Raw genomic sequence first — 27,675 nt, 5'->3', positions numbered from 1 at the left:
TTACCGAAAGACCTTACAAAATTATTTGAACAGAATTACCTACCCTTATACAAAAAAATAAAGGAAGATATAGTAAGATGGAACTTAATTCCTTTCTTTAGCTTTAATTCAAGAATTGATTCTATTAAAATGAATGTATTGCCAAGATTTTTGTATCTATTTCAAACCCTACCAATAGAGATTAACCAAAGTCAATTTAATGAGTGGGACAAAATGTTATCTAGATATATATGGCAAGGTAAAAGACCAAGGGTTCGCCTCAAAACTCTACAGCTGGCTAAGCAAAAGGGAGGATGGGGCCTCCCTGACCTCAGATACTACTATTTTGCAGCGCAGATGAGAGCAATAATATGCTGGTGTAACCCATCATACACTGCCCAATGGAAAATCATTGAGGAACAAAAGCTGTCTATTCCTATTCAGGCAACTCTAGCTGACAATAATTTACAAACCTATATAAAAAACATTGATAACCTGTGGGTGAAAAGGACCCTTAAAACATGGAAAACTATTATAAAGGAATATAAACTCGAGACCAATATTATAGTTCTTAAATGGTGTGCTTACGACTCAGAGTTCAAGCCTAATGAATTGGATTCTAGATTCAAGGACTGGACAGGTAAGGGCATAACAGCCCTGTGTAGTATAATGAAAGATGGAAAATTGTTCAGCTTTGACACGCTTAGAAAGACATTTTCATTAGAAAAACAAGACTTCTATCGATATTTGCAGTTAAGGCACTATGCTGACATGAAGATGAGAAATGTAACAATGACAAACACACGCTTGATGGAATTGTTTATAAAAAGCTATAACTCAGAAACTATTGATAGAATTGTATCATGTCTGTATAAGGGTCTAATGGATTTGAAACCACATTCGACTTCATATATTAGAACAAAATGGGAGAAGGAAGGAGGGATAAAAATATTAGAGGAAGAATGGACGGCAATATGGAGGTATCAGTGGATGTGTACCAGCTCACAAAAGTGGAGGGAATTCGGCTGGAAGTGCCTAATTAGATACTTTATAACACCTTCTCAGAAGTCTCATTATGATGATAACCCCCCTGCTTGTTGGAGGAACTGTGGAAATCAAAGTGCAAATCACTACCACATTTTCTGGGACTGCTCTATCTTGAGGGATTATTGGAGAAAAATACATAATGCCTTACAGGATATCTTTAAATGTGAAATACCCCTCGAGAGTAAGACTATGTTCTTTGGATATATACCTCAGGAATGGCCTAAATATGATAAACATTTAGTAAATATTCTACTGGTGGCCTGTAAAAAGAGTATCACCAGAAAATGGTTATCCCCGGAGAGCCCAAACATAAGTACATGGATGGAAATCACAATGGAAATCTATAACATGGAAAAGATAACAGCTTCTGTTAACCACAAGCTGGAGAAATTTACATCATACTGGGAAAACTGGGTCAAATATATCACACCTCATAGGCCAGATTTTATTTTTACAAACCAATAACTGTGATGTATGAGAATATATATTTATAGGATCACACCCTACCAACACATCCATTTTGTTTGTTTGTTTGTTTGTTTTTCTTTGTTTTGTTTTTTTTGTTTGTTTGTTGGTTTTGTTTGTTTTCTTATTTCGGATTATGTGATTGTTTCAATTGCTTCTATAGTTGTAAATATTCTCTCTTTATGACTCGGATGTAAATTAAAATACTATTTTGGTATCTAAGGCAGATAACCAAAGCAAGAAGTATGCTTACATGATGTACATACTGTGAATGCCTGCTTTTGAAACCTTAATAAAAAAAATATAAATCAAAAAAAAAAAGAAAGAAAGGGGACTGGAAGGTGTGTTCCAACTACAGGGGACTCACACTCCTCAGCCTCCCTGGGAAAGTCTTTGCTGCTGGAGAGGAGAATCTGTCTGTTAGTCGAACCTCGGATACATGAGGAACAATGCTGTTTTCGTCCTGGTCGTGGAACACTGGATCAGCTCTTTATCCTCTCAAGGATACTTGAGGGTGCACAGGAGTTTGCCCAACCAGTCTACATGTGTTTTGTGGATTTGGAGAAGGCATTCAACCGTGTCCCTTGGGTGGTCTTGTGGGGGGTGCTCCGAGAGTATGGGGTGTCTGGTCCATTGCTATGGGCCATTCAGTCCTTATACAACAACTGCAAGAGCTTGGTCCGCATAGCCGGCAATAAGTCAGACTCATTCCTTGTGGGTAATGAGCTCCGCCAGGCTGCCCTTTGTCACTGATTCTGTTCATAATTTTTATGGACAGAATTTCTAGGCGTAGCCAAGTGGCGGCAGGCTCTCACTTGCATGGTCTCAGAATTTCATCTCTGCTTTTTGCAGATGATGTGGTTCTGTTGGCTTCATCGGGTGATGGCCTCCTGCTCACCTTGGAACAGTTCGCAGCAGAGTGTGAAGCTCATTTTTAATTGCATACAAGAGATCATTTAATTTTCTTTCCACAAGATAATGCATTTGTATCATCTGTATAAACAACATATTTAATCAATTTAGTAATATTACAAATATAATTAATGAAAAGTACAAAGAGTTTTGGATCAGTCACAGATCCTTGAGTTACCCCACATTGACCCTTTTAGATGCAGTTTTATTAATTTGCACACATTGTTGTCCATTTTCCAACCAGGAATAGGCTACACATCTTATTCCATATCTCTCTAATTTCCTTAATAACTGATATGAACTGATATACTTTGTTCAACTACATAAGACTGGCCCCCTATAAAATCCAAATCTTTAATAAATAAAAATTAATAAAGTTCCCAGTGTTATTGTCGTTTAAGCAATGAAAAAACTTGAGGCCCTAAAACTGTTGAATTATTGCTTGATTATGTTGGTGATAATTATTTCCTCTACTTACTTTGGAGTCTAGTGGAAACTGTTTTGAAATACATTTCTCATATGTCATTCTGATTTCTTTCCAAAGCGGTTGAATATTTTTGCCACAACAGAGAAAGAGTGCACTGTTGATTTGAATACAATTTCAAGTAAATTTACAGGTAACTACAGACAATTAATCATAAGATTTCAGACTAGCAACTATAAAGTGATTCTGAGCAGAGAAGAAACAGCACAACAGTGAGCTCTCAACAGCACTATAAAGACACATCTCCTGGATGCACTGGTACGCATCTTCAGTGATGTATCCTAGGGTCATCAGGTGTTTCAGGTCTCACAACATCATACACCCTCGCCCAGGCGACCCAGCCGGGGGTGATCAGGCCCCGACTTACGTACCAGTAGCTACCCACGGATCAGCCCTCTTGATCCACAGCCACCTTGTGGCTTTCTCTGCCGCTTCACTCACAGCCTGGATGGCCCTCTTCTTGGCTGCCCCAGCCACGCCCAGCCGGCCTAGGACTTTGCAGAGTGATCGTCCTGCAAAGCCCCTACAACCCACTTCTAGGGGCTCATAGAAAGTCTTCCAGCCCCTTCCCCTGCACTCCTGCACTAGCTCCTGGTACTTTCCTTGTTTCCTTTCATTGGCCTCCTCAATCCGCTCTTCCCAGGGCACTGTGAGTTCCAGCATGATCAGCTGTTTTGAGGCCTCAAAAATAATTATCATGTCTGGCTGGAGTGATGTTTTTGCAATGTTCTGAGGGAACTTTAGTTGTTTACCCAGGTCAGCCTGTAGCTGCCAATCAGAGGCTGTGTTGAGGAGGCCAGTTGTCAAATGTGGGCGCACCTGGGGTTTCTCTCCAGCCTTAATAAAAGAGATTGCCTTCCTCGGAGCCTGATGATGCTTGCTGGTGCTGATTGCTGAGGCAATCTTTTCAGCAACTACTCTGAGCACCTGGTCGTGCCACCAACAATACCGACCATCAGCCAGGGCCCTTGGGCAGCTGCTAAGGAGGTGTTCTAGGGTCCCTCTTCCAGAGCACAGGGGACAGGCAGGTGTCTCGCTCTTTCCCCACAGATGGAGGTTTGCTGGGCTTGGCAGGGTGTCGTATACTGCCTGCACTAGGAATCGGATCCGGTGGAAGTCTGCCTTCATGATGTTTGCCCAGGTGACCTTGCGCTGCAAGGTGCTCTCCCACCTTGTCCATGCTCCCTGCCGCTTAAGGCCTACAGCTCTGCTTACTCGCTCCTCCTCCACACCTGCTCGGACCTCTTCCTGGAGTAGCTGGTGTCTCTCCTTTCCCTGTGCCCTGCTGACCTGGGCCTTTGGGAAGTATCCCAAGCCTGCTCCCCCTGTTGCTAAGACCCCCATCAGTGTTTTCTGCCTTAGGCGTGACTCCGCCACCTCAACTGCCTTCTCAGCCTTCCACTTTCTTCCTGTCCTTACCTCAATACCTGCTGATGCCACCTTGCAGTCTTTAGAATCTCTGTACTGTAGGGCTTCTCGTGTGCGAGCCACCTTGAACTCTTCTGTGAGACCACTGAAGGGTAACTGCACGCTGTTACTTGCCCCATACAAGGCAGTGCTGGTGAGACTGCGGGGAAGTCCCAGCCACTTACGAAGAAAGCCACTGATCTTTCTTTCAAGGGATTCCACAGTAGTTATTGGAACTGTATAGACAAGCAAGGGCCACAGGATTCGGGGCAGGATGGAATGCTGGTAGATCCAGGCTTTAAATCTTCCAGGCAGGCCGGGACTTATCCACCTTAATGAGCCACGCTCCCAGCTCCTCATTTGCCTTCAAAGATAGACAAGAAAAAAACAAAAAAACTAGAAGCTAAAACTTCTATTTCACTTTAATAAACTCTGCAGTATCTCCATTTTCATAAAGACCAAGTCCAGCATAGAGCGGCTGAGTGAATGTGGTCTGGACTCTGTGGAGGAGAGTCATGGTTTCAGAGACGCTGTAGAAAGACAGAATACCTGCTCTGTGATCCAGGTACACTCCTACTCTGGAAGACCGAGGACCTGAGAGGAGAGTTCGGACTTTGTTGTGCCAAAAAATATAACTGTTTGTGTAACAATGGAATGACCAAGATATGTCATTGTATCCAAATACACATTCATTTAAGCTCCCTGCTCTGCTGATATTATTGTATGCAACTGCAGAAAAGTATTAAAAATTCTGCAACAAATGAATGAAAGAAACTTTAGCAACGTCCACTACATGGCATGGGAACTTCTACAACTAAATAAATGACTGTAAAATAGCAACATCCACCACTACTACTAACCCTTCAACTACTGCAACAAAATGAAAGCCTAAAAATACACTAACAACTGCTACTGTGCACGGCAAGTTTTGCAACCAAATTGGCAGATGAAACCAAACCAGCATCTGGTAGAAGATATGACGACTAAATAAAGACCTGAAACCACAATACCCCTCTGTGAATCGCTACCTTATAGTGGCTTGAGGGGTTTTTGTGTCCTAGGGATGTCAGAGGCTATGCTGTCCAGGGGCATTTGCCCCCTGGTATGGTCTCCCATGGCAAATTGGTCCCGGGTGAGTGATCAAACAAAGAGCGATTCAAAAGACTCTTATGAGTACATGATCAAGGGAACTGTTCTGGTCTCAGAATCTCATCTCTGCTGGAACCAGCACTCCTGGAGAGGGGCTGGACTCTGTCTCTGTCTGGAGTTGCCCTTGGTGAGAGACGACGGGCTGGGGTGGGTATCCTAGTATCCCCTTGGCTTGCTGCCTGTAGGTTGGGGTTTTTCCCAGTGGACAAGAGGGTTTTTTCCCTCCATCTTTGGGTTGGGGAATTAGTCCTGACTGCCGTTTGCCATTATGTGCCGAACGACGCATTCTTGGAGTCCCTTCTTGGAGCCTCCCGGATCTGAACCCCAGTGGTGTTTTGTCGTTGACCATTACCATGCGGAAGGACCCATGGGAGAACAAATCAGGGAGTGCTAAGTCTAAACCATAGCATCTCCCCATTAATAGCCAATCACAAATATTACCTGTTTCCATGTGTCCAATATTTACTTTGAATTATGAACTGTCTGGGAGTTTTCCATGCACAGACTGCCTGACATAGAGAAGTCCACAGCTTTGCAAGCCGAATCTTTAACTGCCTGATAATAAAATAATGTGAACTGCTAGATTGTCTAGATTGTCTCTTGAACTTTTCTTAGCAAAAAAGAACTCCACAGTAGCCAAGTGGCTGAAGGCTTTGACTTTGGGTGGTCTCAGAATCTCATCTCTGCTTTTTGCAGAAGATATGGTTTTGATGGGTTCAACAGGTGATGGCCTCCAGCTTGCACTGGAACAGTTGTACCCGAGTGCAAAATGGGGGGAATGAGAATCAGCACCTCCAAATCTGAGGCCGTGGTTGTCAGCCAGATTTGGCTGTAGTGTCCCCTCCGGATGAAGGACAAGTTCATGCCCCAAGTGGAGGAGTTTAAGTATCTTGGGGTCTTGTTCACGAGTGATGGAAGATGGGAGTGGGTGATCGACAGACAGATTGGTGCTGTGGCTGAAGTGATGCGGACGCATACTGGTCTGTTGCGGTCAAGAGAGAGCTGAGTGTAAAAGTGAAGCTCTCCATTAACCGGTCAATCTACACCCATACCCTCACCTATGGTCACAAGCTGTGGGTAGTGACTGAATAAACAAGTTCATGTGGGGCTTCCTCTGAAGGGTGGCTGGCCACTCCCTTAGAGAGAGGGTGAAGCCATCCTGCATGAGGCCATCCGGGAGGGGCTCAGAGTAGAGCCGCTGCTCCTCCGCATCAAAAGGAGCCAGTTGAGGTGGTTTGGGTATCTGACAAGGATGCCTCCTGGGTGTCTCCTGGGTGAGGTGTTCCCAGCATGACCTACCGGGAGGAGGCCCTGGGGCAGACCCAGGACACACTGGAGAGATTATATCTCTCAGCTGGCCTGGGAACGCTTTGGTGTCCCCCTGGACAAGTTGGAGCAGGTGGTTAGGGAGAAGGAGGTCTGGGTTTCTCTGTTTAGGCCTGGATAAGCGGAAGAGGAAGGAAGGAAGGAAGGACGGACAGACAGATACCACAACATCTGCAGAATGGCTACTTCTGCAACTCAACCAGTGACTAAAACTATAAGAACATCAGCAGAAAACAATGAAGAATTCTGTAACTTAACGGATCAATGAAACAATAGCTGCTATAAGTATTGTCTACTTTTGAAACTAAACAAACCTCAGACTACAACATCTCCTGTAATGAATGACTGAAACTACAGTATCATCTGCAGGAAAGCATGGTGACTTCAGGAATTAAATCAGTGGCTGAAAATATAACATCTACAGGAAAGCATGGATAATTCTGTAACAAATGAATGAAGGAGACTACAGCAATATCTGCTATTAGTCATGGCAATGTCTGCAACTCTGCTACTCCAAGTATAACAACATCTGCTATATGACACAAAAACTACTGCAACTAAATTTAAAACTAAAACTACAGCCACACCAGCAGCAAAGAGTGATTGTAACTAAACAAGCCTAAAACCACAGCAACTTCTGCAACTAAGTTAATAATTTCTTTCTTTTTTTCTTTTTTTGCCTGTCCCGTTTGGTTCTTTTGCCATCAGAATTATTGTCTAAAGGCAAAGAAAGATGCCCAATGGACTTGACTGGGGAAAAGAAAAGGGAGAAAGAAAGAGGGAAAGAAAAACAGCAGGGAAGAGGAACGGTGATAAAGGGCAAAAAACAATGTGAATATAACAGTAAATACTAAATATTGTGCAGTACGTAGGATTGACAGCCCACGGTGTGCTTTGAGGTAGGAGCCAAAAAGGGTGTAGTTTGTATGTGTGAGAACCCGTGCGTGCACCTGTGAGCATGAGCGCGCTTGTATTTAAAAGCTTCCTTCATGTAATGATCTGCTAGAAGACCAACGGAGGGGAAACCGTGCCACTCTCCCTGAAAAAAGCTGAAGAGAGCCCCAGATGAGGGGTCGCTCAGCAGCCGCAGAGCAGGAGCAGACCGCCCCGACTCCGCAGCAGCAGGGAGGCCCCACATATACTTTGTTACTATATTTGAATTTAAGTTAATAATTTCAAATATAGTAACATCTGCTACTACTGACACTTTAACTACAACCAAACAAATCTATCTATGATAAGATACAGCAACTACTGTAACCTTAAAAGTCCTGGATTTAACAGTCGTGTGGCAAAAAAAAAAAAAATCATACAAGCACGCAGTGACAGTCTCTTCTTCAACTTCTGCAGCCAGAGGAAATTTGTAAATGAGAGACAGTCTCCAACAACATATTTTTGTTTGTTTGTTTTTTGCTAAACACGTCACTCATGACCAACGAATCAAACCTGTTTGCTTAACCAAAGCAGAGAAAGAGAATCAGGATTCGTCCAAAAGCAGCTAAACAGGAAGGACACAGAAAGATACTGAATCATCTGCATGAGTCAGATCAGGGTTTAGAGTGTATGTGTGTGTTTCACTTGTTGTGCTAAGTTCATGGTTGAACACCTTTGTACTCTCTGACAAACACATCAGTTTCCTCATCTGCATAATCACTGGGAGACTTTGGAGGCGGGCTGTAGGCTGCTCATCCAATCACATGTCAGTAACACTACATTGTGCCTTCTGCTGGTTTTTCCAACATGTTCTCATCCCAAAACGTAACATACTACGCTATGAGACAACTTGTTGGTATGTTACGCTTTCGGCCACTCAACACGTCTCTATGTTATGCGTTCAGAAACAGGAGAGAACATGAGAACCGTTGGGACATGTACATTTATTTTACTTTTTTAAAAAATTTTTATCATCATGAATCGCTTTGGAAAACACTATCTAACATGATTAAGGTTGTGGTTAAGGTTAGGGATAAGAACACAGAAAACAGACCAGCAGAAAGTCTAAGTTATAGCCACACCTGATATAAAAAAAAAAATACCAGTAATGAGTTACATATGCCACAGTAGCAGATGATTCAAATCAAGATTTTCATTTCAATATTTCTTCAAATAACCAAATAACTCCTCAACAACAACAAAAAAGAAAGAAAATCAGCATGTATCAGTTCAAACATGTAACAAACTTCACACAGGAGGGTTTACATTAAGCAAGTCTTCAGATTGAGTGTCTATAAAATCCACATCTTCTCTAGTAGAATACGTGTGATTTTGTGTGCTGGAAGGACTGAAATTAAAAGTTTTATTCAGAGTGTAACATTTGGTCTGTGAGCTTAGACAATACTATTCATAATAAAACAATTACATTTATAATACTAGTGTCTTCTTGATATAAAAACTGAAGTTCATTAATGTTTGTTCATTTTTATTAGATTTTATGATCTTCTTCATACAAGCTAATTAGAAATTGTTTTCGGTCTAGCAGAATTTACTTTCAAAGAACTTTCTGGTGCCACTCTGACCTCTTTTCAAAATCTCCATCACTGTTGACAGCAATGCTGGAGACCAAAGAAACAGGAACTAGCCGTCCCTCAGTGACTTCTGTCTATTTCAGTTTAATATCTCTGCAGTGTCTCCATGATCAATAAAAAGACCAAGTCCAGCATAGAGCGGCTGAGTGAATGTGGTCTGGACTCTGTGGAGGAGAGTCATGGTTTCAGAGACGCTGTAGAAAGACAGAATACCTGCTCTGTGATCCAGGTACACTCCTACTCTGGAGGACCGAGGACCTGAGAGGACAGTTTGGACATTCTTGTGCAAAAATTTGCAACTTTTTCTGTCACAGCTCAATAACCAAGAGTTGTCATTAAATCCAAATCCACATTCATCTGACTCTCCTGCTCTGCTGATAGTCTTGTATGCGACTGCTGCATCAACTCCACCCCCTCTCCACTTCACCTCCCAGTAACAACGTCCAGTCAGACTCTCTCTACTCAGGACTTGATAATAATCAGTGAATCTGTCTGGGTGATTAGAGTAAGTCTGTTTTTGTCTCATTAATGTCACTTTTCTGTTCTCTTCAGATAATAACAATTCTCTGTGTGCTGTGTTTGGATCCAGTGTGATTTCTTGTGAATATTTTAAGAATCCAGCTCTGGTCTTTGGCTCTGCTGGTGACAGTAAAACATCCTCTTCAGTGACTGTCAGTGAGATGTTTGTCCATTCCTCTCTCAGAATGTCCTGTAGTCTATCTCTGGTCTCTGACACAGCTGCTGTCACATCCTCAAAGTAGCTCAGAGGACGAATATTGATGCTGGATGAGTGTGTAGACTCACTGAGTGCTGACAGTGAGGGGTAGTTGTGTAGAAACTGGTTGTGATCCTCTGTGTGTGAGAGCTGCTCCAGCTCGCCGTCTTTCCTCTTCAGCTCAGCGATCTCCTGCTCCAGCTTCTCCTGAAGCTCTTTGACTCGACTCACTTCAGTTTCCTGCTGGGATCTGACCTGCTGCTTCACATCAGAGCTTCTTTTCTGGAGGAGACGGATCAGCTCAGTGAACATCTTCTCACTGTCCTCCACTGCTTTATCAGCAGAGCCATTGATGGCCTCCACCTCCTGTTGAAGCAGCTTCACATCTTTCTCTCGCTCCTGGATTCTCTGCTGGATGTTTAGTCGTCTCACCTCGAGCTCCTTCTGCTTCTCAGTCCTTTCTGCTGCAGCTGGGACTGTTTCATGGCCTTTATGATGAGAGCAGATGTTCTCCTGGAGCTTCTTGGAGGGGGCCACCAGCTTGTGTTTCTTTAATGGAGCTGCATCATAGTGAGGTTGGAGGTGTTTCTCACAGTAAGAGGCTGGACAAGATAAACAGGACTTGATAGCTTTCAGTTTCCTCCCAGTGCAGACATCACAGGCCACATCTTCAGGTCCAGCATAGCAGTGATCAGCTGGAGCAGCTTGGAGTCCAGTCTTCTTCAGTAACTCCATCAACTCTGCTAACATGGTGTTTTTCTCCAGGTCAGGCCTCAGTGTGAAAGTCTTCCTGCACTGAGGGCAGCTGTGGATTCCCTTCCTGTCCTCTTCATCAAAGTGGGTTTCGATACAGTTCATACAGTAGCTGTGTCCACAGGGAATAGTCACAGTATCCTTCAGTAGATCCAAACAGATCCAACAAGAGAACATTTCTCGATCTAGCTGATCTCTTTTCTGTGCCATTTCTCCTCTCAGTAAGAGTGTCTCTGTGAGTTTCTGTTACATAGTGGTGAAACTATTCCAGAAAATATGTGGACAGACCGGAGCTGCTGTGCTTCAGGTAGAAGAGGGAGGAGTTAACAGACTTTAGCTTTTACCAGGAAGAACAGTTTGAAGTAGACACTGTTTAGTAACTTTAAACATCATAGGTCTGTTTGTAGTTTGCATTTTTATCCGTTACCTCCTAGTCAGTTAAAAATCTGTAAATACATAATCAGCAAATGCAAACAACACTTGCAAATAAATATATATTCAGCACCCAATGAGACCACAGCAATATGTATAACTGCAACTCCTGCAAATGAGTCAGCCTCTGAAACTACAGGAATTATAAAACTGTAATGGCTAAAACTAAACATGGCAAGTATCTCAAGATTTGCACCTACGCTTACGGGTGAAAGTACGACTGCAATGAAGCAACCATTGACACCATGCCTGCAACTAACAACACCAACATTGTCAAGTTAGTGAAACTGAAATGACTGAAACTTGAGTGACTGATACAAATAAATTATACCAGCAGCTGAAACTGGTGCAACTAAATGAAATACCCAAGCTACATCACCATCTGGTGCTAGTTATGGAAACTTCCACAACTTAATCAAACACTGATACTACTTAACATCTGAAACTACAGATGGAAAGTTAGGCAGCTAAACTGCAGCAAGAGCTAGTAAAAGTGAAGCTAGAGCAACTACTGTGACTACAAACTGCAGCAACATGTGAATCAGGCAACCACTTATGTGACAATAAAAAACTGAGATTTTAAGTTTATGCCTTGCTGCAGAGTTTTGTTCCAAGGAGTTTTTGTTTAGACATATAAACAGTGAGTTACAATAGTCCAAACATGATGAAACAAATGCATGTATAACCACCTCCAGTTCAGTGTGTGACACTACAGGACTTAATGTAGCAGTGATAAGTGATAAAAGAAAGACGGAACCAGAGATTTGAACATCCAAAGTAAGAGGAAAGTCAAAAGTTACCCCAAGGTTCCTGATAGACAATTTCACAAATGTCGAAAGGGGACCTAGAGCTTTCATCATTGTAAGTGCATGTCTGCCAGCACAACGCATTACTGTAGGGCTGTTCGATATAACGATATATATCGGATGACGATATAAAAACAGCTATCGTTTCAGTTTACACTATTGTTTGTTTCGTGGCGTCGTAAAATAAACTGTTTACGGCAATATGTTTTCATCGTTTTGATGGTCACTGTAGTGGCAATATTAATTTCTTAAAGTTCTCTCTTTCTCTTATATTTTATATAACCACACTACGGACGGACAAGCGCCTGTTTTTATGCGTTGTAGTTAGCAACAATGACAGTAACAGCATCGCGTGTCCGCTTGTTTATGTACCACATAAACCTTTCACAATAAAGCCCAAGATCCTGTTCAGACTTTTCAAAATAAACTGAATCACGTGAAAGAGCAGATTATTTACAGATGAGAAGTAAAAAAGAGCCGCCAGGTGCTAAAAAATAAACCTTAGACTCAAACGTTAGAACAGGCTTTTCCCCGCAGCACGCCGTGTAATAAATACTCACAAAGAAAACGGCAGCCTTTACAACTTATGTCTAAAAATGTATACTTTCATGCATCGGTTAAAACACTGGACTCCAGGTACGCGACGCGCAGCTGGAAACACTTTCCGCAAGTCGAGCTGCCCGAGATTCACATAATTTACAGAAAATGTTTTTGTGATTTATATCGTTATCGATAGAATTCTTATATCCGGATATGAGATTTTGGTCATATCGCACAGCCCTACTCAAAGGGGCTCAAAATATGCTGAAAAGGAAGTAGATATATTAGAAACAATAAGGGTCCCAATACAGAACCTTGTGGCACACCATAGGTAAGGGAAGTGAAGGATGACCTGCACTTAGAAACCGCCACAGAAAAGTGGTGGTCAACCATATCAAAGGCCGACGTGAGGTCCAACATCAGCAGAATAGAACATTTTCCTGCATCATCAACGTATTACTGTTTTCAAACCTCATTTTCTTCAAGTAAAGCAACAACATCTGTGACTAAACCAAGAAGCATAAGACTGAGCACAGCTACAGAATAAAGTTATAGTTTTCTACACGAACACAGTCACATTCTGGATTTTTGAAACATTTATTTTTACCTTTTTATTAACAATCCACAACAGGAAACAATGTGTAGGCACAAACGTTTTTTTATACTGCGAGAGACAAAAAGGATAAATTTAGGAACCAAATTCATATCAAAGCATTCACTCTGTGTGGAAACTCATTGTTAAAGCATGTAAACCAACACTGACTGGGTCTATGACTCTGACTGAACATCTTTAAATATTCAACACTGGCAGCTTCACTGATGTTCCTCTCATTGATAATGATCCAGCTCCAGATATAAGTCTGTTGGGGTTCCTGGGTCACGTCCAGATCACCTGATGGTCCGGTACATCATAAAGTCGACCGTGGTGCATCGTGGGAACTTGCCGATCGAGCTCTCCTCCACGGGTGTGTAAACTTTGATCTGCCTCATGTGCGTGTCTCTCCCGTTCTGGTGGTTGGCCAGCACGGCGATCTGGATCATGAATGTGCTGATGGGCTCGTTTGTGCGCTGAAAAACACACAAACGCGCACACACACAGAGTGACCGAGCATCAAGCCACTTCTTTAAAGATACTTATAATCTGCTAATTTTAACTACAACTTTAACCACCGGGAGGCAGCGTTTTACCAGCAGGTGCTGTTCTGTTTAAGTTCAATGTTTCTGTTTTAGGTGCTCCCATTGAGAAGAATGTGCTGCTTAAATAAATATTACAGCAGCAGTCCCCAACCTTTTCTGTGCCACGGACCGGCCTTTAAGGTGTCGCAGATAAATACAACAAAATAAAAGCAGTACCATTACCAAAAAAAGAAAAAAGATTTATACATAACACATGGGAAAAGACCCATAGAAACAGAGTTAACCATAAAAACGATGAAAACCATAAATTTCACACCTGAGCCTCAACTCTCCAGTCGGTGGCCCAGAGATTGGGGAGCGCTGCATTCATTAGACTGACTCACTGCTCCATCTTGTGGTACAAACTGGTATTACATAACAGCACATGCTTTTCTTTTACATTCTGTTAATGTTGTAGTGACATTTTAAACATTTTTAACCATATTTAAACACAAGAATTTACAAAAACGTATCTCTAGCTCCCCTGAGTTGAAAAACAAACAAACAAAACACTCAAGTGTATAGTCACTGTCCAATCATAAGAGCTGTAGGTTACTGCACTTGGTGGCATGTAAAGACCCCCACAAGTCTTAGGTGGAGAAGCGCCGCCTTATTTTTTTGCATTACGTCTATTTTTGCAGGAACAGTGCTTCACAAATTTATCAGACCACCGGCCAGTGTAAGGTTTATGCCACCCTAAATGAACAGTATTTATAATTATCAAATTCACTTTTTATGTTTCTGTAATGGTTAAGTCCCCAATGTGTACAAGCAGAAGCACCCAGTGCTCATAAAACGTTCATTTTTAATGCTAATAAATAATTTTTGCTGTTATCCATGCATTTTTTTAAATTTACTGTCTTACCAAAAACAAAGAATAAAAGTGTAAAGCACAATATTATTTTTGAATCAAGATTCCAAATTACATTTATTTGCTTGCATTCATAAAAACTTTTTTATGGTGGTCGAATGTTATGTCTGAGTTCCGGCTCAGGTTTAGGTACAAAAACATGAATTCAGTCATTTTTAATTTTGTTTGTTTGTTTACACGTTTTCTACAGAACTTCTTTGTTCTCTTGATTTTAAGATAAGATAACTCTTATTGTCATCGCACAGTCACACTTTGTACAAAAATACAGTGAAATTAGAAAACTGTCCCCTTTCAGCACTAAACACAACAAAACAACACAATAAACTTTAAAGTGGATAAAAAGTGCAAAGAAGGTATGAATTAACGAATGAATGGTCATTGCACAATGAACGAATAATTTTGTTATTCGCTGTACATCATCATAACCACAAACCCTTCTGAAAGCTTACTTCTACAACCTGCACCTCCTTTGAATGCCAACTACACGTCGGCTCAGCACAGACAATGAAGGCAGCGATTAAATGGTTCAGTGCTGATGTTTCCTTCTATAAAAACACTGAACAGTCGCCTGTGGAGGGAAATCTGCACACTTTCTAATCAGTAGGTGTAGTAGTTAACTGCACAGAGACTTTAATTCCCTGACTTTGGCCATTATGGGAAAGAGTGCAAAATAAGGGCACAAATGTCTCTCTCCGTCTTTCAGTCACTGTGGCTGGGTGTCAGTATTTACATCTACACGTTTATACAGATGGTAAGCCTTCAAATGTTCCACAGTGAGTAAATGACTGGATTCTGTCCCCTGACCGAAGGCTTTACATTCAGTTACACCCTGTCGACCAGAGACAGTTAGAAATGCAAACAGAGACCACAGAGCAGGATGTTACAGAGTCCTGTTTTGGTAAAATGCAGCATTTAAAGGTTGGAAAAATATTAATTCTTACCGGATTCATGAGAGAGATGTGAATCCATCCACTGGGCTCCACCATCTCTAGCTGCTGCAGAGGGGAAGACGAGGAAGAGGAGGGTCTGAGTGATTTTGAAACCTCCGGATGAAAACCAGATTATTTTTATTAATTATTCTTTTTATTGAGATATATATACACTAAGCTTTACCCTGATTTCTTGAAGATTGTGGAAGTTGTTGCCGACTCGCACCGAGATCTTACTCGGGGTGTAGCTCTCGTCTGACTTATAATCAGCGTAAATGCACAACATCTTCACTGTCGTCCTCCTCCTTTACTCCACAGGTCACATATTAAAGAAAGTGAATTAATGACAAAGCAAAAGAGTAAGGTTCTGTCAGCAGCAGCACACACAAATAAAATTAACAACACCTTCCAGTTAAAGATAATGTACATTTTCCAGGTTTACTTTAACTTCTCTTGTACAGAAGCTGGAAAACGTTACCTGAACTGTATGTTGACCAGGTGAGGCTGCGACCCATCCGACTGCCAGTAGGTCTCCAGGTTGTCATCCCTTAGCTGATCCACTCCAAAACCTGGACACGTAGAGGGCAAACACATCAGACTAGAATTGATCCCAACGGCCTCTGAAATTGATCCAAACGTGGCAATTGTGCAGTAAGGCAAACTGCTTACTACGCTATGGATATGCATATGAACAGCTCCAAGGAGAAAAATAACACAATTTCTGAGATTGTGTCCACTTCTGAAAGATGTTTACAGTCATCTGTTCACACAGCAGACTGTATGCAAGGGGGGGGGTCTGAGGGAGTAGTTACCAGGTTTACAGGAAGAGAGGGACCACACCGCCTGGGAGCCAATCTCCCGAACCGTCCCGGTCCGCTCCAGCTGCTTCGGGTCAGCTCCAGGTGGTGTCTTGCTCGGTGTCGCCATACTTTAAAACAAAAAAACACAAGTTCAGCACACTCTGATGGAAAATCTGACGCGTTTTTCTCAAAAGGTTCATGGAGATCAGTAACCTAACACCAACGTCTATTCATGTTTTCGATATTTTAAGGTTTATTCACACTTAGTAAATACAACTTAATCAACGAAGCAAATATAACTGTATTTTAATAATAAGCTGACCATTAGGTAAAGTTCGGCTTATAAATATCACTACTGGCACCATCTATTTTAACTAGATTATAACCAGACGCAAACCTTTATGCATATTTTAAACATTTCGAGCTCTATTTCCATTTAATAGAAAATACAGAAAATGTAAGTTCTGTTTAGGAATAAGGGGACCTTTTGGTAAACTTCTTCGTCTAAATGACAAAGCTAGAGCATCCATTTCAGCTAAAATGTGACTTATTTGGGAGTTATTTATGACTAGCTAGTCGCCAGCAGCTGACACTTCTCAACTCTAAACGCTCTCAAAACCACTAAAACTCAATCTACGTCACAGTTATTGAAGCCGACTCACAGACGCGTTAGTACAGGTCTCCGGGGTGTCGTGTCAGTGCATCAGAAATACGGCTGCACGTCCAAAATAGTTTAAATCCGCTTCTATTTACACACTTCGAATCTCCCACTTTTTTGCGCCTCAGCGTCGCTTCTTATACACGTCACCAGCGCTGAGCAAGCAGTCGCATGCTAACTGCGATACTCCCGCCATCTTTCCTGCCGGCTTCCAGCCCGTGAGAAGAACACGTTGCTGGAAAAAAACAGAAGTTTCACCCCACAGTTTTTGTCTCTAAACGTGTCTTCTCTTCTAACCCCTTCTTAACCGGGTAGCTGGAGCCGGATAAGGGTGAGTTTGCGTACTCATCGCCCTGGATTTTATTGCTTTTGACGTTTTTATTGCCACAGAAACGAGCAGATGTCGGGCTGCTGGGCCTCCGCTGCTAATATCGTGAAGCTAGCTGTTAGCATTCTCCAATGAACATCCTAAACTTCGTTTCCACCGGACAAGCGTCTCTTTATAATTGGTCCGTTATCCAGTGTAATTGTATGGTTACAGCTTATTGGGAGTCAGTCAGTGTGGTTTCCCCTGTTTGCTCGTGTTGCTGAGAGACGGGCCCTGAAAATATTGCGTTTTCTTTTAACGACAGGATCATGCGCCAAATTCCATTCCTAAATCTCCCAAGTTATGATGTTTCACATCACTCACCGTAGCAGACAGTCATGAGATTATAACTCCAAGACATTTTTAAAGTGTTTATGGGTAGTTTATTAATTCGGCATATGTATGCACCACAGATCAGCACGTTATTGGAGGAGAAATCCCTAGTTTGATGCTCGTCGCCACCGCCCGTCATGCTAGAATACAGCTAGTTAAAATAATTAATATTATGAGTTAAATTAATGCCGAACTAAAAAGAAAGTTGGGCACAGATTGTTTAAATGAGCTGAAGCGGGTGTTTCCAGACACATGCTTACAGACGTGAAGCAACGATGAAAGGGCAGAATTTTAAATGGACCCTGGTGTGGCTCGCTCTTCCTTTACAAAAGACTGCAAAGCTCAAATGGGCCCGACTCCTGGGGGCCTAGATACGCACACACCAGACCAGGATCAGAATTAAAGACAGCAGGTATTAAATGCAGCCAGAGGCTGGTTTAGGCAGGAGATTTGCAGCACTCTATTGTTGAATAAAAAGAGTGTTTGTTCAGAAGCGAATGTGTTGTTTCAGCAGAGTTAACATTGTGCATGTGGACGCAGGTTTGACCCCGACTGCTGCACTCTACATTTAGAGACTTTTTGGATGGTTTTGGGCAGCTGCATGCTAATCATGACTCAGTTTATAAATTGTTCCTGTTTCTCTTTGTATGTTTAATCACATTTTCTCAAAACCAGCTCCTCAGATATCAATTTGTTTCTCCAGCTCCACAGGTGCTAACGTCCATCATTCCCGCCCTCAATCATGGCGGATAAGAACACCAGGATCGCCATCGTCAACCATGACAAGTGCAAACCTAAGAAATGCCGTCAGGAGTGCAAGAAGAGCTGCCCGGTCGTCCGTATGGGTGAGTGTGGAGATGATCGCACCGACGGCACAAACTAGAGTGAGAGAGAAATGTGTCTAAATGTGAACCGTGTGTGTCTTCAGGTAAACTGTGTATTGAGGTGACTCCACAGAGTAAGATAGTGTGGATCTCAGAGTCTCTGTGCATAGGCTGTGGCATCTGCATCAAGGTAATCTTGGCGCCTGAATATCTAGCAGGAAATGATCTTTTCACACTGCTTTTAGTCACAACGTTTAAACTATTAAGAGTGTGTTTGAAGTTTGTTTCGTGACTTTTTCTCCTTGCAGAAATGTCCGTTTGGAGCACTGTCGATCGTCAACCTTCCCAGCAACCTGGAGAAGGAAACCACACACAGATACTGCGCCAACTCCTTCAAACTGCACCGGTACGGCGATAAACCTCCAGTCTGTTTACCTTCACTTCACAGCTGAGCAGTGTTTCCTCTGACATGTTACAAAAACCTCGGGAAACAGGTCAGAATTAAGTTCCAGCGTAGCTGTTATTCTTGGATCGCTCCTTTAGTTCTGATCACCTCCACCATGTGCTATGATTCTAATTTTAGTTAACACTGGTTAATAGATAGTGCTTTCAGTTTTTGTTTGGAGGGTCCACAGATTCTCAGCCTGGAGGCTGCACATCAGGTCAGGTGTGGTTTTGCAGCACTGTCCAACACGGACTTCTGTTGGAACATCTCGCGGGATCTGAGGAGAAACAAGTTGTTTTGTTCACACAAATAAAAGAATCTCCCTGTGACTTTACTACTCCATGGAGATGAAATCAAAACTGAAGATCGCTCTTTTGATTTCCTGGAGGAGATTTAGGATCCGTGAAAGGGGATCGAGCTCCACGTGATGATCTCAACAGCAAACAGAAGTTTACGTCCACTCAGGTCTACAACCCTGTGAGTGTTCTTCTCACTTGATGCCCTCTGGGTGGAAGCTGGACTCCTCAACTGAGAACCTGCTACTGCTCATAGCTGGAGAGCCAGCTCTGATGATCCAGACAAGTTGATGCTCATTCTCCGTACAACAAGAGGACCTTTAAAAAGTGAGAGGTTGACCTTGGAGGGGAGAATAATAAAAATAATGTTTCAACTGTTAATGATTTTTATGCTTTAAATAAAAGCAATAATCAGCTGCCTCTCCACTGAGGTCCTAACCCAGGGCTGTGATGGTGCTGTCCGAGTCGGTACGACCACCGTACTCTGAATATACTCTGTTGCAGACGCGAACAGCTGGACAGCCGCTGTCCATGTAGTCATTCCTGAGAAGTTGTTGCGTGGTCACTGAAACAGCGGCATTCAAACCTCCGCACAGACCCTCGTCTTAACCGTCTGATGATGACATTTACGTCATTTTATGTAAGCGGACCCTAACGGGCTCATGGAGCTGGACAGAGTAATTCCTGATTAAAGAGAGGCAGCTGAATGACATCGAGGATCGTCACATCATGACAGGAAGCACAGCTCTAGTTCAATACCAGCAATTGGACTTTCAAAATAAAAGCATGGGACGTGACTAATCAGTCTTCAAGTCTCTGAAGTGCACAAACATACCCAGGTAGCCCATCTATGTAAAGAAACACTGCTAAGACTTTGTGTTTAAGTAAGAGCTTATTATTATTATTATTATTATTGCTCAGCAATGAAGTCATTTTAGAACCATGGCAGCAAAGAAAAGCCGTCAAACCAAAGCAGAAACGCCTGAAAGGAAAGCTGACACTAAATGATGGAATTATTTGATCATTAGCTTATGTTAAAGTCTGTTATGGTGGGTCAAGATGTTTATAGTGTGTGTGTGTGTGTGTGTGTGTGTGTGTGTGTGTGTGTGTGTGTGTGGTGCAGGCTGCCTATCCCCCGGCCCGGTGAGGTTTTGGGGCTGGTGGGGACCAACGGTATCGGCAAGTCCACAGCTCTGAAAATTCTGGCCGGAAAACAGAAACCAAACCTGGGGAAGTTTGATGTGAGTGTTCACACGACACACACACACACACACACACACACACACACACACACACACACACACACACACACACACACACACAGGCCAGCAGTCATGTTGCTGCTGGCCTGAGAAGATAATGTTTGGGTGGAGTTGCCATTTTTGGTTTGCTGGCCATCAGTTTAGCAACAGGAAAAGATTATGGTGTGGCTCCACCGACCGGTCGGGTAGCTTTATCACATGCTCTTCTCACTGCTAACGATGGTTGAGATCTTTAGCCAAAGCCAAAAGGAAATTCTTGACTAGGTTCTAAAGTTCCATTTAAAAACAAAACTCCTCCCTTGTAATTCAGTTTGACTCATTTACTCATGTTGTTCAGCTCATTCATTGTAAACCCACAACTTACTGATACTTTTCTGGAATTTTTGCACTTTTGTTATTAATTTTCTTTAAGTATCCTTACAAATCCCATATTTCCTGTTAGTAAAGTAGAACAATTTGCACATCTGTTCCATAAGACAGATGTGTTGCAAGGAACAGAATTCAGGGACATTTACACAGTAAACCTTTTTGCTTGAAAAGCTACGAACAGATTAACTTGTGCAGGACAACACACCAAGTTATGGTTACATGGACTCTGTCAGCCCAGCTTTGCATGATTCACATTCAAAGTAATGCTTCTTTTTCTTATACTAGGCCTCAGTGCAGACACTCAGTTCATCATCCTGGATCTGATACAGACCCCGGAGTTTTTCACCCTCAGGGATCATTTCCACACATTGACCTCGTTGTCAGAAGCTTTGTGTTTTAATGATCCGTACTTTGAAATCCCAGAATCCTCCAGACTGGCAGGAGATCCTGACCTACTTCAGAGGGTCCGAGCTGCAGAACTACTTCACCAAAATCCTGGAGGACGATCTGCGGGCCATCGTGAAGCCGCAGTACGTCGACCAGATCCCAAAGACCGTCAAGGTTCCCGACTTTTCCTTGAATATATCGTTCCTGTTGGCATGGGCGTTCACTCTGATGGCCGGTTGTAATTCTTCGTCTCCACCTACAGGGGTCAGTAGGGGCCATCCTGAGCAGGAAAGATGACACAGACACGCAGGACCTTGTCTGCGAACAACTTGGTACACACACACACACACACACACACACACACACACACACACACACACACTCTCTTAATTACAAGCTGAAGAACCTTCATGTGGAAGCGTTTACACGCCGACTGTAAACAGTTTAGTGCCGTTATGAACAAACACAGTCGTGTGTTAGTATTTTTAGGTTGATACACACTATTTACCATGTGACACATCACAGTTCATTGGAACAGAGTTATTTCATGGGTCATATTTAAAGAAAGCGTGTGTCTCCGTGTGGAGCTGATAAACCAGTTTGTGTGCAGAAACTATTCCTATTCTTAAAATAAGCGTTTAATCCCAGGGATCTTCCCCCTGTTTTGGATTTTTTTTAATGTTGCGTATAAACAACATTTCTAATTGCATCTCTGTGTTTGTCTGCAGATCTGAGTCACCTGCGGGAGAGGAACGTGGAGGATCTGTCCGGAGGAGAGCTGCAGAGGTTCGCCTGTGCTGTCGTCTGCATCCAGAGAGCTGACATGTGAGGAAACAGCCCGAAAGCTTATTTATTTAATATTTAACAAACGTATTGTTTTGTCTGTGAGCTGAGAGCCGAGCTCGCAGACTGACCGCCGTCCTCTTGTTTCTGCTCTTCTGCTGCAGTTTCATGTTTGACGAGCCGTCCAGTTACCTGGATGTTAAACAGAGGCTGAAGGCCGCCATCACCATCCGCTCACTCATCACCCCCGACAGGTTTGTCACTTCAAAGCTTCGGTTTGATCCCTGGAGGTGCACCGCCGCTCTTAAACGTGATGTTGCGTTGCAGGTACATCATCGTGGTGGAGCACGATCTGAGCGTGCTGGACTACCTGTCGGACTTCATCTGCTGTCTGTACGGAGTCCCGAGCGCCTATGGAGTCGTTACCATGCCCTTCAGCGTCAGAGAGGGTAAAAACATTATTGCACCACACCTCTGTAAAAGTGTGAAGAAACAAGTGGTGGTATTTGTCCTTAATATCACTGTCGCTAAGTGGACCCAAAGCATGTCCTGATCTTCCTGCATCCTTCCTCCAGGTATCAACATCTTCCTGGACGGTTACGTCCCCACGGAGAATCTCAGGTTTCGCGAGACGTCGCTGGTCTTTAAGGTGGCCGAGACGGCCAATGAGGAGGAGGTGAAGAGACTCAGGCATTACCAGGTCAGTTTATGTGCCTAATCTCTGAATCACTGCTCATTTGCTTTGGCTCGTTGTTTTCTTTTTGTTTTTCTTCCCCTACCACTTTCATTTCCTGTCACGTTTTTCTTTTCAAAATAAAAGCTTCGTCACACGGGGCTGTAGTTCTATCTGCCGATTCCTTTTCTTTCTTGAGCTTTTTCGATCTTGTGGGTTTAGAAATGTCGTCATTAACCCTTTAAAGCTCACCACAGGACCAACTCCGTTCATTATTGAGATACACAAATTTTTATGAAGTGCAAGAAAATGAAAATAAATATTGTTTTGCACAATTTGCAAAAAAGCAGCATAAGAAAATGAGCCGAGTTGCTTCTTTGTTGAATGTTTGATTGTTTGTTGTTGTTCAGTATCCGGACATGTCGAAGACGATGGGCGAGTTCACGCTGGACATCAAAGGAGGAGAGTTTACAGACTCTGAGATCATGGTGATGCTGGGAGAGAACGGTGAGCTGCGCTGAGGGTTTTAGTCTAAATCTCTGTGGTCAAGGTTTAAAAATGGTTTTAAATTGAACTTTTCAGATGTTTCATTCAGAAGCAGCTTTGGAGGCCGTCACACATTTTATCATTTCCAAGCCAATTTTAAAAAATCTAATTTAATTTCAGAGAAGAAAAGTTGCAAAATATGAAAAATCTCGTAGCTCAGACGAGCTTATTTAAAATGGCACTAAAGGAAAATAATAAAAATATGGATCATCTTGTTTCCTCTGACTGTTTCAACAACTGCATTTCTCACAAAAATGGAAAAGCTGACACGTGCACGTCTGAAAGTGTGTATGTGTGTTTCCAGGCACAGGGAAGACGACCTTCATCAGGATGTTGGCCGGTGGGCTCAGGCCTGACGGAGGAGGTGAGTCTCTCTCTCTCTCAGATGAAGCCAGATTAAACCGGACGCACCCACTGACCCTGAGCTCTGTCTTTCAGGCGAGATTCCCATCCTGAACGTCAGCTACAAGCCTCAGACCATCAGCCCCAAGTTCAAGGTCAGCTCTCGTTTTCTAACCGCGGACCCGTGACAGGATCATCCATCCGTCTGTTTCACAGCTTTCAGCCTGCTGATTGATTTTAGCCAGCAAACTGAATTTACAGAAATCCAGGGTTCAGAGTCCAAAAAGTTTAAATAAAGTTGAACCAGACTTTTACCATTGTTCATATCATGAAAACCAATCTGCAGCGACCAAGGTCCGGACTCTGATGGAGTCGAGTGTGTTTTACGTTTTCAGGGCAGCGTCCGAGCTCTGCTGCACGAGAAGATCAGAGACGCCTACACGCACCCGCAGTTCATCACCGACGTCATGAAGCCGATGCAGATCGAGAGCATCATCGACCAGGATGTAAGAGAGAGACAAACAATTAGCGGCCCTCTAATTAACCTAATGCTAGCCTAGCCGCTTACCCTAACCATCAGCCTCACTGTAACCCTGACACTAAAACCACATTTGGAGTCTCAAAAATGCCCTCGAACTCGCGAGGACAGGCCCTTTGTCCTCATAAGTGACCACAAGTAGAGTAACGTTGTAATTTTTGATCCCCGCAAAGATGTCTAAAGAGGTACACACAAACACACTAACCTGATCTTTGTCCTGGATAAGGCGCCGATCCATCTTTTTCCATTTTATTTTGTTACTTGTGTGTCATCAGACTCAATTTAAACATAATTAAAATAAAATGTAAGGAGACTTTTTGAGCCGACTGGAGGGTAGAAAGCGTTTTCTAATGAGATACGATGAAGACGGGGTGATGAAGCTGCCTGCTCCGCCCACAGGTGCAGAACCTGTCTGGAGGTGAGCTGCAGAGAGTCGCCCTCACACTCTGTTTGGGAAAACCGGCCGATGTGTACCTCATCGACGAGCCCTCTGCCTACCTGGACTCCGAGCAGCGATTGATGGCCGCCAGAGTCATCAAGAGGTATGCGCTCCTCTCCCTGCTCCTCAAGCAGCTCCCTTCCTGTTTATCCTCAAACACAAGCGTCAACGAATCCACAGCGAGCGGCTTAAAACTCAGGATTTCTTTTCAGTTTTACTTTGATACAAAGTCAGACGAGCGCGCGTCTTAATAATCATATTTCAGGTAATCTCCTCGTTTCAGCTTCATTCTTGGACTCTGTGAGTAGCTTTGCATGATTTACAGCTCAACAGTATTTTTGTTATTTGAATGGTTAATCTTTGCAGCGGTGGAAGATGGTAAGAAGTGTCTGTCATGTCTCAAAATATGTAATTAAGAAGGAGAACTTCCACATTGGATGACCTGAAACGGTCTAATTAGAAGGCCTCGTTGTTGTCGTGTGTCTCTGCCCGTGTGTGGCGCTGTTGTGACACGTCTTTTATTCGCAGGTACATCCTCCACGCCAAGAAGACAGCATTCGTGGTGGAGCACGACTTCATCATGGCGACCTACCTGGCAGACAGAGTCATCGTGTTTGACGGGCTTCCCTCCAAGAAGACTTCAGCCAACACGTAAGATGAACCGCCGAGTCTAAGCTGCTTCGTCAGCTCGCCGGCCGCCGCCACGGTAACGTGATGTTTGTTTTTTCAGGCCTCAGAGTCTGCTGGCTGGGATGAATCGCTTCCTGTCGCTGCTGGAGATCACATTCAGGAGAGATCCGAACAATTTCAGGCCGAGGATCAACAAACTCAACTCCATCAAGGTAACGCCACGACAACCATGTTTATTTGAATCTTTATTTAAACACACTGACCATCACACACGGACGGACTCTTGACACGAAAATGCAGCACTGAACTAATAATATTAAAAAGTAACTTCTGGGTGTGGTTTCAGCCAGTCGTGCATTTCCTGATTTTGGTAACCTGTCACAGGTGCCGCTGCAGCCAGTTTGCTGACGCAGTTTATGATTGTAGTTGTTTTTATCGGCGCTTTAGTGACGTCAGTGCAGACGCTCAATGATCGTACTGAGGGGCACCAGTGTGAGGCTTCTCCTCCTCCTCCGGGGTGATGTGGAGGTTTTATGTCAGTGGTGACACATGACGAGTCCTCGCCCGTCAACACCGGGATAAATGATACAGAGCTGTAGTGATTTCATCGTGACCTGTGCCCTGCCTCACAGGTGTCAGGGATGCACAGAGCTCCACGCAGCAGAGTCCAGCTGTGATTGGTGCCGTGCTTCAGCCAGGCGGAAATCAGTTTTCTTCAGATCTGAGAGTCTTACATGACAAAGATGCAGCGGGTAGATCCATAAACTCTATTTATTTTGATTTACAACATTCCTGATTCAACCCAAAGGACGTTTCTTTAAAGCTGATCTAACAAATAAAACCCATTTGTTAAAAAATAAATCAAAGAAACTAAAATAGAAATCTAAACCAGTACACTATAGAGAGGGAAAGCATTATTATATATTATAAATATATTTTTAATGAATATATTTAAGTTCAGGCTCATTTCCAGCTCCATGTTTTTATTTCTTGGAGACCATTAGCTTTTCAGGTCAAAAGAATCCTAATTTATCTTGGTTGCACATACTCATGCTGCAGTGTGATTTGCTGTGTTTTAGTCCATTGTTGCCAGGCAACAGGATGACATCATATGTCATGCATAACAAGTTTTGTATCAACAAGTTTTGTTGAAATTAAACCGATGCGATGCTGTTATAAAGTGTTGCGGTGCATAAATACTCCAAATGGGTCATTTTAGCCCACTGGAAGGTGGTTGCTAGGCAACAGGATGACATAATATGTGATAAAGATGAAGCTGCGTACACGCTGGAAGCGACAGGGCGACCAGAGATCATAAAGTCAGTGACTTTCGACGAAATAACAGCTGGTGCAACGAGGAGGGTGGGAACCAAAATAGACTTGACTCAACTTACAGGCGAGCCAATGAGAGCGAAGAACACCGCTGACCGACATACAACCTGGTAGTAAAAGTGTTAGAGAGTTACCTAGGCAACTGGACCCTGGAATGTTCTCAGGCAATCAGTTGCCGGCTTCAAGGCGACGTGCAAGTTTGCAGAGACTGAGGACTTTTAGCTCCGCCCCTTCAAGCAAACGTTTTTACGATTCACTGTTTTTGCCCAAAGCCTTGGATTTGAGCAGACGGTTCTAATCTCTTGACCCGCTCAGAGGCATTTAGTATTTTCTCTTAATCTGTTCAAACCCGAGGAAGCATCACAGTGCTCCTCCGGTTTCACTGAAGGCTCTTCTACCGTTACATGTGATCACTTAAGAGCTTTTACTGTGCTGAGCTGCAGTCGTCCACTCAGCTGTGGGGTTATTTAGAGATAATAATTAGAAAGTGTAGCCCTCCCAGCATTATATATGCTGCTGCACTACATGGAAATCTTTATGTAGGGGGGTAGACAGAAAAATCCAAACGGTGATGTCAGTGAGGAGGAATCAGTCCGACCTTTGACCTCTGCCTCATCTCTCTGTAGGACACGGAACAGAAGAAGAGTGGGAACTATTTCTTCCTGGACGACTAAGACCCACCTGACCAAAGGCGACTACCCAGCCGCATCTTGGAGCCGGCGCACGCTCAAGCGTTATAACCTCAACATTTCATGGCCGGCCTGCCAAACAGCAGACATATTAAAACTTTAAATAAAAAAACATTTAAGAAAAACAAAGAAACATCAGCCTATATGTACCGGACTGCATTCAATAGCAAGCAATGTTGTGAAGTGTTTAAAAAGTGCATTGCGTTGTGTGTGTGTGTGTGTGTGCGTGCGTCAGGCTGAACACGCTCGGCTGAATTCAGAGGCAGCGAGAATATTTTAACACCCGTACATTTACAATCAGAATAAACTGATGCTTCCTGAACCAGGAATGCTCCGTGTGTGTCTTTGTTTGTAAACACCTTACAGACTCGAGGCTAACACAACTCAATTCAAGTTTTATTCACAAAAAAGATAAAGACCCTACAACAACACAGAGGAAACCCCCA

The 27,675-nt window shown here is 43.1% G+C and overlaps 3 protein-coding genes and 1 long non-coding RNA gene across 5 annotated transcripts in view; 2 read left to right on the top strand and 2 right to left on the bottom strand.

The window, feature by feature from the left end:
- Nucleotides 1-27,675, top strand: part of LOC145425560 (uncharacterized) — a 270,059-nt gene that overhangs the window by 167,446 nt on the left and 74,938 nt on the right. The gene's annotated exons all lie outside the window — the stretch shown is intronic.
- LOC113017212 (tripartite motif-containing protein 16-like) lies at nucleotides 8,627-11,050 on the bottom strand. Its single transcript, XM_080292593.1, has one exon. It carries the CDS (start codon nucleotides 10,970-10,972, stop codon nucleotides 9,374-9,376), a length of 1,599 nt encoding a protein of 532 aa, XP_080148719.1. The 5' UTR covers nucleotides 10,973-11,050; the 3' UTR covers nucleotides 8,627-9,373.
- anapc10 (anaphase promoting complex subunit 10) lies at nucleotides 13,119-17,159 on the bottom strand. 2 transcript variants are annotated; one of them, XM_080292595.1, is made up of 6 exons: nucleotides 16,979-17,159; nucleotides 16,329-16,444; nucleotides 15,995-16,085; nucleotides 15,701-15,821; nucleotides 15,529-15,613; nucleotides 13,119-13,608 (listed from the first exon to the last, which is right to left on the bottom strand). In XM_080292595.1, the coding sequence occupies exons 2-6, from the start codon at nucleotides 16,441-16,443 to the stop codon at nucleotides 13,418-13,420; spliced, it is 603 nt and encodes a 200-aa protein (XP_080148721.1). In that variant the 5' UTR covers nucleotide 16,444; nucleotides 16,979-17,159; the 3' UTR covers nucleotides 13,119-13,417. The 2 variants fall into 2 exon arrangements, with proteins under 2 accessions (XP_080148721.1, XP_026016092.1); XM_026160307.2 differs by having other exon boundaries at nucleotides 15,529-15,582.
- Nucleotides 17,164-27,558, top strand: abce1 (ATP-binding cassette, sub-family E (OABP), member 1). The gene is made up of 19 exons (XM_026160306.2): nucleotides 17,164-17,305; nucleotides 18,378-18,519; nucleotides 18,603-18,688; nucleotides 18,807-18,904; nucleotides 20,363-20,480; nucleotides 21,294-21,431; nucleotides 21,520-21,589; nucleotides 21,986-22,082; nucleotides 22,205-22,294; nucleotides 22,368-22,489; nucleotides 22,616-22,740; nucleotides 23,124-23,220; nucleotides 23,564-23,623; nucleotides 23,698-23,756; nucleotides 23,997-24,107; nucleotides 24,539-24,681; nucleotides 25,107-25,229; nucleotides 25,309-25,420; nucleotides 27,167-27,558. Exons 2-19 carry the CDS (start codon nucleotides 18,417-18,419, stop codon nucleotides 27,212-27,214), a joined length of 1,800 nt encoding a protein of 599 aa, XP_026016091.1. The 5' UTR covers nucleotides 17,164-17,305; nucleotides 18,378-18,416; the 3' UTR covers nucleotides 27,215-27,558.

This window comes from Astatotilapia calliptera, chromosome 3 (assembly GCF_964374335.1).
Source record: "Astatotilapia calliptera chromosome 3, fAstCal68.1, whole genome shotgun sequence".
NCBI lineage: Eukaryota > Metazoa > Chordata > Actinopteri > Cichliformes > Cichlidae > Astatotilapia > Astatotilapia calliptera.
The sequence above is the reverse complement of the archived record's forward strand: the minus strand, read 5'-3'. Positions and strand labels throughout refer to the sequence as shown.